This window comes from Rhamphochromis longiceps, linkage group LG12 (assembly GCF_057381845.1).
Source record: "Rhamphochromis longiceps isolate RC_006_pf linkage group LG12, R_longiceps_female_GT1.1, whole genome shotgun sequence".
Taxonomy (NCBI): Eukaryota; Metazoa; Chordata; class Actinopteri; order Cichliformes; family Cichlidae; genus Rhamphochromis; species Rhamphochromis longiceps.
Window position 1 is genome coordinate 6,479,924 of NC_140568.1, and position 13,151 is coordinate 6,493,074.

The following is a 13,151-nucleotide window of genomic DNA, read 5'->3' on the forward strand; positions in this document are numbered from 1 at the left end:
CTCCCCTTTATCCCGCAAGACAACAAAATGCCCAGATAACGACAGTGGGTGAAGAAGTGTAAAGTGGAGGTGTATTCAGGTGCCATGTAAGCTGGTTTAATCCTCCTTCATAGCATTTGTTGTGTCATTAAAGCTGTATGGGGTTGGGGATCATGTGACATGGGGCCTATTGACTTCTGTAGCCCTTAGCTAGGACACAACAGAGAGCCAGTGTGGTTTTCAGGGTTGCCACAAGTCAAAAGTGGATTTTCAAAGGCAGGTGTACTCTCAAAGACCACATAGGACCTTTTTTTTCTAGAATAAAAACGTGATAAAATTCAATAACAGGAAGACAAAAATAGACTCAACGTTTTACTCAGCAGCTTTATTTTTGTGCAAATCTCAGGCAACACAGTAGCTGAGAGACAAGAGATATGCTTTGCTTATACGTACCACAAGTCATCGGACCTGGCTACATGGATAAAAGAGTACAGATGTGCTATGGCATCCCTTTATGTGCCATGTGAGTGAAAGCAGTCTTTTTTTATTTAGATAAACGTGCTGAGGTTACTGCCTTTATTTAAAACCAGTCCATCGTTGTCCAACAATGAATTTTAAGACTTAATTTCTATTATTACATTCAGCTATGTGAAGGATTTTACTTTTATTCTCACCGAGCCTTGTAAGAAAAACATTCTACATTGCTGTTTCATTCGTATATTATAACTGGAGAAAATTATTTTCTATAGGATACAGTACCATAAAGAGTTACAGCATATAGAGCGTGTAATATTGTGCATTTGATATTTTTTTAACATGAAAAAACACAAAAAAAGTATAATGTTGTCAAGAACTGCAGTTTCCCAGTGATGTTGGTCATTCAAGTTTTCTTTAATAACAAGTTCGATTCAAAGGTGAGACGAGATGGCACCATGCAGTGTGTAAGGCTGAGGTTTCCTACAAGAAGCCAAGTGAAGGATGAATGTATTTGGTAACAAAAGAAAAGAAGTATTAAGGAGTATTGTACTCTGCAAAGAAATGAAACAGAATACAGTCAGGTCCAGTCCAGTCGGCTTGTGTTTGGACAGAGACGCCCTTTGTTGTTTGTTTGCAGTTTTACTCTAAAAGTCCACAAATGGATTTTTTTTTTTAACGAAGCAGTACAGATTTGATTTGAATTTAGACTTTCAGCTTTAATTTAACATTTTACCTTACTGTGCTATTCACAGAGCTATTCTACTTTATTTAAGCTATGTTGTGCTTAATGTTTTGGCTGCTGTGACACAGTATTTTCCCAAGTTTTAGGATAAATAAACGATAAAATATTAAGTGTTTGGGTATTACAGCCATGTAACAAACAGTTTATCCACGTTCCTGGGCTACATGAGCTGTATGGTCCTCATTATTTCTCCATAATATACGACCCTGACTGTAAATACTAAATCTGTAACTCTTAATTCTTTTTTTTTTTTAATGAGAAAGTCCCAGTAAATATGACTCTACATTGGTTAATTGTTAGATAGCATGTTGTATGTGTTGCCGCTCTACTCAGTCTGGCTACTCTGTATTTGCCTCCTGTGCATCGTACCATACAGCGTTGATACGAGGTAGCAATTTTTTTTTCCATTTACAGCTGTAAACCATACAACCCAGGAGAATGATTAACAAATTTACATACAGTTCATTATGACCGAACAAGCATAACAAAGAAGCAATATTGCTTTTGGCTACAGCTCTTATTGCTGTCTTATGACAATATTAAAATAGCTCAGATGATTTTATAAAAGGCTTTGATTTTTTTTCCCTTTGATTCCAAGTGATTCTTTTAGACTCCAAACTGCCCAACATTATCCACACCTCATCATCCTCCCTTCAGAAAACTCTACACACTAATCCTTACCTACCCAGTATCTGCAAGCCTCGCCGTACTCCAGTATTTTTAAGACTTTATATATGCAAAAATAAAATATCGCAAATCTGCCAGGGACATGATGTGCAATTAAGAAAACACTCAACAAGAAAAAAACTCTGTGACAGAGTACTTAAATAGCATGGCTGATTTTCCATTAAAAATGGCTGAGATAAACTTATTCAAGATCTCGTAAACTGAAATGAGTTTCTGAAGTCATATGAGTTACATTTAACAGGATTCAAGAGCTTTTTAATGAGTCCAAATACTCAAATTATTTCACCACTGTTTCAGAACCTAAGCCAGGATGTTTCACCCTGATCTCATTTGGGCTGCTGGTGTTCCCTAAGAGCACCGGTGAAGGTAGCTGTCCACACGTGCAGGGCCGTTCCGGCAGAGAGGGTGAGGAAGAAGAGGAAGGCAACTTGGAAACCAAACCAATCCACCAAGCCTCCGGCCAGAGCGCTGAACATCAGCTTCCCCAGCACCTCGAGAGTAGCCAAGAAACTGTAGTGGGTCGCCTACAGGGAGAATTGGCAGCCGAGAGGTAGGATGAGGGGAAAAGAGATTAAAAGGGGAAGGTAAAGTAGAAGGAAAAATGGAGAGTTTGGGAAAGAAAGACACATTGTGAGTAAAAAGAGATAGCAGTATTGGGAGTAGAGTGCAACACAGTTACAAAAAAAAAACAACAACAACGTGAGACTTCATCCTATCCACCAGCACAGCTTATCACCTTCTGTCTCTTAGGCATTAACATGGTTAACACAATTAACCACTACAGGGAGAAACAGGGCGAGAGATTTGATCTGAAAACTTCTGGGAAAAACAAACTGCAAAAGAAGAGAAAAATCCGAAATGCTGGAATACTGGAAGAGAAAGCGTGAGATCATGGCCTGAGATGATGGAAAGAGGCCAAGTGAAGCAGGCTATCTGATCTCAGCCTTAGGCTTTCAAGAGCGGAGTGAGAGAGGGAGAACAAGAAGGAAAGAGATTACCTAATCTCCCCAAGCCTCCTCCCTCTGCCCAAGAGCAGCAGGTAGCTCTGACAAACATGGAACTCTAGTGACACCTAGACCATTACCTGAGCACATTAATTAAAATTAAGAAAAGCAGAATTCATTAGAACAAATGCTTCGAGTCCTATAATCAGAATACATTTACAAGAAGCCTGCACTGTTAATTGTGAATTTCCCAACTCTGGGGCTAATAAAGAAATCTTATCTTATCTGACAAAGAAATATTTTATCTACAAATTAGTTTTTGTGTTACAAGAGGAAAAAGATACCACACTTAACTTTATAGGACGTTTTTACAACTTTGTCGGGTTCAGAATTGTGCTTTTGTTTGCACACTGTCAACGAGATAAACAAGGGTAACATTACAATCCCTTAAATGTCCCGTGCTGCAAGAAATACTCGTAAGTGTTTCTTACTAAGTGACTAAGTGTTTCCTGCAAATTATTTGTATTACTGTAGGAACAGAGCCATGACAGTTAGTCCAATAATTTATCAGCAGATTAACCCTTAACTGGGATCACTTTGATTTCTGTTTTTTGTTAAAGCAAAAACATTTAATATTCTCTGCAGTAGGGCTGGGCCATATTATACCGTTCACGGTAATACCGGTATAATGTTAGGCAATGATAGGAAAATGAAATATCGCGACTGAATATGAGTAAAATGCGCATGCGCAGTGCCTTTGTTTTCATACACACATGGCAGATTGTTGAGTGAAACAGATGAACCAGAATTGGTTTGTAAAAATGGTGCAACTTCAGTGATGTGGAACTGGTTTGGTGTTTGTCCGTCAGATACACGACAAAGCACATTTTTTTGCAGAACATGCAAGCGGCCGTCGTTATTGTTGTATATGTCGGACTAAGATGCTCTTAAATCTGGGAGTAATCTGGGTCCTAAACTCCGTATGTTTCAGGTCAAACGAACACTGCAGCATCACTGAGAGTTAAAAACTGTCTAAATTCTTTCATCTTTAATAAAACGATCAGCATTGCTGCTTTACCAGGTGTAACTATGAAGTTTAACTTCCAGGCATCCATGAAAACAAAATTTATTACATTTAATGGAGTTAGAAGTTAGCAGAAGCTAGCGGAAGTTAGCTCGCTAGTTTCGCTAGTTACCTAAGCATGATATTGCATGTTCTGACTGATTTCTGAAAAAATTCAAACGTACAGCTCTGCTTTCACTTCCAACATAAATGAAGACAGGAAACTAAACAGCAGTGACGTTTGTAGGGTTACTGAAGTTGGGCTAGCTGGTATATAATGATGTGCTACGTGATCGCTAGCGACACAGCTATGTTAGCATAACATAAACAGTGAAGCTGGAGGACGAACACTAACACTTTTCCACTTATAAAAGTTAACGTTAAGGTTCCTGATAGTTAGAGACAAATGCAATCGCATGGCAGGATGCTGTAAACGGACCAAACTTCAGTCAGGAGAACAACTGAGATAATCCATCCACAATACGAGGTTAGTTATACTGCAACAACATGGGAATAGAGCGGTTGCCAAAGAATTCAACATTAATGAATCAATGGTACAGAAGTGGAGGAAGCAAGAAGAATGAGTTTAATAAAGTTTGATTTATCTGACTGCTTTGTTTCACTTAATGTTCCTTATAATCCCGTGCACCTTATGGTCCGAAAAATGCGTACTGCACACTGCAGTTTAATGTTGCAAAGCACCTCTTTTTAACTTCAGTGGATATTATACATGGTTATGCTCAGGATATGTCAGCCCATTTCTACTGGAAATGCCTTTTGGTTAAACTTTCAGCAAGGAATTTGCATTTGCACTGTTACATTTTTATAAAGCTTTAATGTACATAAAAACCAGCTTCTTGTTTAAGTGAAAATAAATGGAAGGTTGTCTTTTTGCGCTAGTAATGTTGTGGAGTTGTATTTTGTCTCGCATCAATTATATCGTCAGTTATATCGTTATCGCAAATTTTCAAATATATATCGTGATAAATATTTTTGGCCATATCGCCCTACTCTACTCTGCAGTTCACTACCGTCTTTTCTTTTCTTATTTATGACTTTTTTTTTAGATTTTGGAGAATGGACCATGCTCACTAAATCAGCTGAGGGCATTTCTCACTGGAAAAAAACAAAGACTGAAAATCATATCAGAATCTGATGAGTGGTGAGTGGGGTCTGTGGTCTGCAGGCTGAGGTAGAGCGCTCTGAGAGCCTGTGTAACCACAGTTAAGTGAAGTGCCTTTATTCTGAGCAACTTGTTTAACGGATTCGGTTTCTTTCTCCTGGGGATCGTTAACAAGCACTCACAGTATCAGTTTTCTGTTACTGGATAGCACTACCTTCAGTAACGCACACATTTACACACCAAGCGCAGGTGAGCTAATGCTCTCCTCTCATGTATGTACACACAGACCAAAATCCCACACCGACACTACAAAGAAAAACAGCCAGTCTGTGTCATGAGAATCTCTCAGATTAACCTCTGCTCTCCTTGTGAAATGCTGTACTTGTTCTCTCTCCTTTCATTAAGTTAAATTTCATAACTGGATCCTGGTGTCTGTGCTTCAGCTTGTGATTTTTTTCCCCTTCATCTTTCTTTTTCACTTTAGGACTGACAGCAATTTAAATGATAATTTGTCACCTTCAGAGATTGACTGAGTGACGTCTGAATGGCTGTGTGAAAAACGATCACCTCCAGGCAACGCTGGCCCAGATACGACGGGGACAAAAGGAGTTATGTCAAAGAGGAGAAAATGAGCAAGGAGAGGAAAAAATTCAGAGTTGGAAAAGAGAGCGTTTAAAAGACTAGAGAATGACAAAGAGACAGGCAGTAGGAGGGACAATGTCAGCAAGGGGGCCAGCAATGCAAGGAAACTGGGGCTGCTGAAACTTGACATTTTCCAGGTGGAAACAGCTGATGAAAACTGACAGGTACAGGTGACAAAAGGTATGGCACTTAATGCTGAAAGATTTCCCTCTCCAGCATCACTTTGACAACCAAAGGAAATGAGCTAACATTACATAATTTAACCTAAACAGAGGTGGTTGGGGGGGGGGGGGAGAAAGACAGAGGGTGAAAACAATGAAAAGACTGTATTGTTGGCTTGTTGAGCCACAGGAGACCTAACAGTAAAGCACAACGCAATAAACATTAAAAAAGATGATGACAACAGAGCAAAACTTGTACATGAAAGCAGCCCTGGGCTAGTTAATGAGCTTGTTGGCGGGAATGGACAGAACTCCTTTTTACCTGAATGCTTTCCTCGGCCCTCTGAGTGCAATGCATCATGGTAGTGAAGGTGAGCGTGGTGATGAGACCACCCAGGAAGTGTTGAACACTCATGCTCAAGACTGCCATACCTGAGAAAGCACACACACGCAAGTAAAATGGATCAAAACCAGCCTTGACGCATCTGAGTCTAACTACAATAAGACAACAGAAAACCCAGCAGTTCCTTTTCTGAAAGCAGGCAGAAAGCTTGCAGCTTTACACGTCGTTTTCTCTGCTACACTACTCACTTTACAATTCTATGTTAAAGTGAAAGCAGAGAGACAAAGCAGCGAGAAACAGTAATCTGCTGAAGTGCAGCTCCCCCCCCTCAGTCCCAGTCCCCAAAACACATGTAGTGTATCCTCTGAGGGGAAGTGGCAGAGCAGTGTTAGTGGGGAAACAGAGGAACCACAGAGCCTATCTGTCTCTGCTCCCACTAACACTGAATTATTCACTCAAGCCGCCAGAGTTTTTGCCGAGCAAGACTCTTCAGTCAGCGACATAAGACTGGTGGAGTCAAAAAGATACACCGACTGATCAGACTGGAAGAACGGGAAGCGGAGGGTTATCATGTAATATTGAAAAATCTGAAACTGAATGTTTTTTTTCTGTTTTGAGGGTTTTTAGTCAAGTTTTCCTGAAATCTTTGTTCTGGGTTTAAAATGGAGGCGGGAGATGCCTCTACTTTGAGTTGGAGAAGCTTGATAGGGTAAGAGACGGGCTCAGGAGGAGATGAATGGTGTGAATGTGAATCCCGACCGGCTGTTCAGCGCAATCAGATGTGTCATTCAGACATTAATAAATGAATAACTGTCTGGAGGGAGACCTCTCCTACAGACGTCCTCCACGTCATGCATTAAGACTGAACGCTTGAACTATAGGCCACTGGTTAACACAAGGTCTAACAGCATTTGAAACTGCCAGTGACATTAGTACCAGGCTTTACATCCAAAGTTTGACCTTTCAAACTTGACCCACTTTTCCTTCTAAGGGTTCTTCACTTGTCATACAGCTGACACAAAAAGTGTTCAAAATCTCAAACATTTTATATTGTAGTCATTCATGATTTCAACAACTCTCTTTTCCCCAATCTTCCTATTTTAGTTGCTCCCATTAAGGGATCCCAATAGGATTGTTCACCTCCATCTAACCCCTTGCATTCTTTTCCGTACCTCCAACACTCTGCATGTCCTCCTTGACTACATCACGAATCTTCCTCTTTTCTTCCCGCCTGGCAGCTTCATGTTCAGCATCCTTTGTCCAATAATCCCACTATCCCTCCTCTGCACATGCCAAAACCATCTCACCCTTGTCTCTCTGATATCCTCATTTCTAATCTTGTCCATCCTGGTCACTAAGCACCTGGCACCTGTCTTTCTGTCAGGGCCGCCATCTCCAAACTACACATCATAAAAGGACTCACTACCAAGTTGCAAGCCTTTCCTTTCCCTCTTGCTGCCCTCACCTGTCACAAATCACCCCTGACACTTTCCCCCATCCACTCCAACCTGCCTGCACCCTCTTGTTCACCTTTCTTCTGTACCATCTGTTGCTTTGGAGGGTTGACTTGAGATATTTAAAATCATTATACCTGTCTCTCTCTCTCATTCATACACATGTATTCTGTCTTACTTTTGCTGACTTTCACTTCTGTTCTCTTCAGAACACACTTCCACCTAACCAGGCTCTCATCCATCAGCTCTCTACTTTCACTACAGAGCACAATGTTATTTGGAGACATCACAGTCTCTCCATAGGCTCCAGCTAACTTCATCTGTTAGCCTGTCCATCACCACTGGAAACAAGAAGGGGTTCAGGGCCCATCCCTGATGTAATCGCACCCCTCACTTCAGACCCACCTGTCACTCCTACCACACACTATACAAATTGCCAGTTTAAAGAAGAAGGTTTTGGAAGCCCTACTTCTAAACGTCTCTTGTTATATATCCGACTGGAGCGATGACGTGTTAGGCCAATGACTACAGGTCAGCTTCAAGTGCACATGGAAATGCATTAAATCTGAATGAATCTACTGAAAGATTTACATCTTATCCTGTCACAACAAATGTCTAATGTAAAACCCTGCTACCGAAGTCTTACTTAACCTCAATATCAAGTTACTTTCCTGTCACTGTCACTATAAACAAACAAAGAAACAAATAAATAAATAAATATCAGCTGCTTAACCACAGAACTAACACTCATTTTACACATATCCAGAACCTAAACGCACTAGCAGAAATACCATAAAACAATAGTATTGCAGTAAACCTGGGGACTATCATTGCTTGTGTCTTGCTGAGCCTGCCATAAGCACTGAACAGCATTATTTTTGCTGACTTCATTCCCTGCTGATAAAACTGTAACTGTGGCCACTGTTAGGCTTTGTAGCTTCACTGTGTTTGGTGTGTGTGTGATATTATTCACTGCCATTCACAATTTTTAAAACAAAGAATATAAAGATTCTAGGTTAATACGGGTCAGTGAGTATTAACACTTGTTTATTTGATTACTGCATATATGCTCATTGACATGATGACCAAACATGTAGCTCTTTGTTTTCATTGCCCGCTTCTGTCATATTTACATCAGAGCACCAAACATAAACCGGACTAAATAATCCAGAATTGTAGCATTTGTTAAAATATTTTGAAATCATTTACTTTGTGACCATTGTCTTATTGTGGGTTTGCTTCTCACCTTTCATGAGCGGTGATGGTTCGAGGACAGTGAGCAGAGAACTCTGGAAGACCATGCTGATTGTTCGCAACACAAACACGCGCCGCATCAGGGCCCCGATGCTGAGGAAAAACCAGCAAACAAGAAGATCATCAAAGAGCTGTTAACTAACTTTTAAGTGTATTGATGAGCAGTGTGATACCTGATGAAAGCCACTCCAAGCTAATATCATTAAATTTAGAGACACTTTGTTTGTTTCTTCGCATTTCACAGACGCGCACACAGTTACATACGTGCACGTGCATAAGTAAACAAGTCCCCAGACACTAATTGATTCCCTGTTAGTGCAAGAAAATCATCCCCCTGTGGGTCTGGTTCATGACGTAATCAATAACCTAAGGAGATCCCCAGCATGAGAAAGATAATTAATCACTGTTAACATACATAAAAACACACACACGCACTCACACTGTTGTGTGACATCAGGGATTAACAATGCCAATCACTCAGAGGATACCTGCCACTCAAGGGACTGTGTGTGTTTGTTTATGGGTTTTTTTTGCATGTAATTATTTATGTGTTTTAAAAAAAGGTTGTGAGAAAGAAAGGGACACACAAAACAGGTTATCTGATTTAGTTAGGTAAGAAAATCTGAATTTATCTTTCATATTCAGACAGACTCTTTAAACATGTCTGCCAGTATAAATGTGACCGGAAACGAGGAGAAATAATGGTTCCCAAATAGATCTGTACCAGGGCTGTCGTGATTATATTTTCCAGCGGAGCTATCGACTATATTGATAAGTTATTTGATTACATGATTAATGGATTAAAACCTGTGCGTTTCAAAACATCTCAAAACCTAAAACCCAAGTTGATGCCATAAACTCTTTTAATTTAAATGTATTTTTATTTCTGTTCAAGACCCCCCCTCTTTCTTCTTTCACTCTTCCCTGTATCTTTATCTGGCTCTCTCTTCCCCCTGCACCCAGCGTTTCCTTACCTCTCTACTGGAAAACCAATCCTGCATCATTCACATGCTAAAGACATTCTTCTCTCTGTTGCTCCTTTGCCTCCCTTCTCAATGACAGCCTTTCATATCACGCGCTCTCAAGAGATGCTGAGGGATGTGTGTGTGTGAGAAAAAGAAACCTCCCTGGCTGCCACCTCACACGGGCCAGGCCCAGATAAGAATAACTACGTTCTCAGGTTGCCAGGGGCAGTTGTAAAGGGGGTCACTCACTGACCACTCAGCCGTTTCTGATGGTAGTGAGGATATACCTTCCAACGGAGCTTTTAGAGGAGGAACAACAGCCCAGCCTAACTAACAGCCCTTTCTGTGTGTGCGTATGTGTGTGTACGTGCAGGTGATGAGAAGTAGTAACCAAGTGGAGGAGCTGAGTGTACGTACAATCAGAAACTAGTTTTAACACTGAATCTACTACACATTTGTCATAACAGACCCACAGGCACAAACCACTGCTGTGCAATGATGTGATTTCACTTTTTAATTCTCACAGCTTGTAAAATCAAGTTAAAACTAAGGGGTTATCTTCAGCGGTCACATGAGAAAGCATCATACCAAAAATAAAAGAAAAACAGTTCATACTTGAGAAAAAGAATTCTTGATTCTCACAAAACAGGAGATGATTATACGAAATATTCACTCCACCTGTACAGGAATGGACTGTGAGAATCCAGTAAAAACATCACTTTTGCAGAAGACACACTTTCAAGCCAGAGTGAAGCATGTCAAGGACAACCCGGAAAAAGATTATGCAGACTGGAGGCCATCCTTTGGTCGGATGAGACAAAACTAGAACCACAGTACCTGCAAAGAACCCACACAGGCACAGGGAGAATGTGCAACCCCCACGCTCAAACCCAGAGCTTTACACACAGTTCAAATAAATTACTACTATACATTTCAGGGGAAGACAGTTTGAGACTGGATGAAGCCAGTGATTTATTTCCCAATGTACAGTCTTTGAATTTTATTGTACAATGGTTTTAAACCTAAAACATCACCAAGAATACTTACTAAGTATATTTTGGGTCAGTGCAAAACCTTGCAAAATGAAAAAAAGATTGGTAATGAAATTGATGGCTTGTACAAATTTAAAGGTATAATTTCCAGGCTAAATCTGTCTATCTTGTGCAAAATAACACATTTAGAGAGTATTCTCTGTGTTGTGAGGGTGTGAAGATTTTACCGCCTTTACAAGTTACATAGGTGTGAAATGGAGAGGGAGAGTGAAAGATCAAAAGCCAAAGTATGACAATGACATCTTTTGAAAGCACTTTCCCTAAAAAAAAAAAAAAAAAAGAAATTTTTGCCTTTGGAGGCTTTCTTTGTGTTTGCTAGTGTCACCTGACAAGTGGAGAAAGCCTGGAATCCAAGTGGAAGAAAAAGGACAAACAGACTGACATAAGAGAGAGCACATGGCAACTGATACATGTCAACAAACAGGCAAGCAAACACACTCATACAGCACTGACGCAGATAACAAAACAGGGCAACAGAGACTTTGCTTATCCATTAGCTCGTCATTATACCATGTACATCTAACATATGCTAATTACTTTATGCACATAGGTGCAGAATGTTCTAATCAGCAAAGATGTGAATTAATAGCAAGAATAAGGATTTATATTAAGACTACATCACTGCATGGAGTGGGAACTAACATAATATCCTCTGTCCAGGTATTGTTGTTAGTCACAGTTCCCATCGCATCACAATGGCCATAGGCAGGGCCGTCCTACAAAGTGATTCTATAGGCAGATCGAATAATCTTACATAACTGTGGTCAGGTGCAAATGGCACAATTTTATGTCATCTGTATTTAACATGGAAAATGTTTAAAAATCATATTATTAACACAAAAGATGTTTATTCAAATACACCAGAGTCTATGGAAATTTGTCTTTTTTTATTATTGTAAGATTGACAGGTTTTGTTTTTTTCCTGAAAAGGTTTTTGGTATAAACAGTAATTAACAAATCTCATAACTTTACGAATCTTTAAAAAGTTTTATAGATTACTTTTTTGGCTCCTCCCTTCAAGAGTCACCAGAGTGGATCATCTTCCTCCATCTCACCTGATCGCACCCCATTCCTAGCATCCTCTTCTGTCACACCAACCCTCCACATGTCCTCCTTCACCACAGCCACAAATCTTCTCTGTGGTCTTCCTCTTTTCCTCCTGCCAGGCAACTTAATCTTATCCAGTATCTGTACTCTATACATGCCTAAACCATCTTGCCCCTTTTTGTCTCCAAACTGCATCTAAGCTGTCCCTCTGATGTACTTGTTTCTAATCCTATCCATTCTGGTCACTCCCGGTGAAAAGCTGAGTATCTTCAACTCTACCACCTTTCTTTTTGTTAGTGTCACCATCTCCAATCCATACATCATAGATGGTCTTGCTAACATCTTGCAAACCTTCACTTGCCACTTTCCTTCTGTCATACATCACCACTAACACTCGTCTCCACCCACCCCACCTTTCCTGCACTCTCTTCTTTACCTCTCTTGTGAACTACTGTCCATTGCTTTGGACGGTTGATTCCAGGTATTCAAACTCCTTTACTACCCTTCTCCATTCCATAAGCATTCTGTCTTGCTTCTGACTTTCATTCTTCTTTTCTCCAGAGCATACTTTTACCTCTGAAGTCTATCTTCCACCTCTTCCCTACTCTAACTACAGATCACCATTACCATCTATAAAGACCATAGCGCACAGTCTTCCTTCCTGACTCCTCTGTTAACCTATTCATCACTATTGGAAACAAGTAAGGGCTAAGAGCAGATCCCTGATGTAATCCCACCCCTGACAATGTTTATTCATCTCAAACTGTTGTAATTTACAATTGAATGTTCTAACAGGTACCTGTCTGTCACCTGTAGCAGAAAGTCTAGCATCTTATACCTGTCTGTAAAGGTGACAATTAAAAAAACTAGGTGGATATTGTGTCAAACTTGAGGGGTCCTTGTGTGTGTGTTTGCATTGTGTCTTTGCACACATCAGTGTTTGTCTGATGGATTTGCTGCTCATGTCCACGCTCCAGAGAGAGGGTTCCCATGCTCTCAAACAAGGCAGTGTTTACTTAAATTACTGCAAACCATATAAAGAGTGATACGAGGCTTAAAACATGAGATAGAGAAGTAAAGGAGACAGTCAGTGCACACAAAATCACAGACGAAAATAATGGTGGGTAAGTAATTTCTTGACAGCCACTCTTCCACTTAGACCCTTTCTGATAAAGCTTCAGTGAACAGTAGGTGAAACAAGTGAAGTGAACTTTTTCA

At 40.2% G+C, this 13,151-nt stretch overlaps 1 protein-coding gene across 3 annotated transcripts in view; it reads right to left on the reverse strand.

Annotated features, from left to right (window-relative positions):
* Window positions 1–344: 344 nt before the first annotated feature.
* LOC146656721 (solute carrier family 33 member 2-like) overlaps window positions 345–13,151 on the reverse strand; it is a 35,355-nt gene continuing 22,548 nt past the window's right edge. For all 3 annotated transcript variants that reach the window (XR_014913960.1, XR_014913959.1, XM_085424490.1), the window contains 3 exons: window positions 8,862–8,962; window positions 6,141–6,250; window positions 345–2,409 (listed from right to left, as the gene is read on the reverse strand). Coding sequence is in view for 1 of the 3 variants with exons in the window: in XM_085424490.1 (XP_085280616.1) it covers window positions 2,212–2,409; window positions 6,141–6,250; window positions 8,862–8,962 (409 nt within the window). In the remaining 2 variants the exon portion in view is untranslated. The remainder of the gene's footprint in view (window positions 2,410–6,140; window positions 6,251–8,861; window positions 8,963–13,151) is intronic.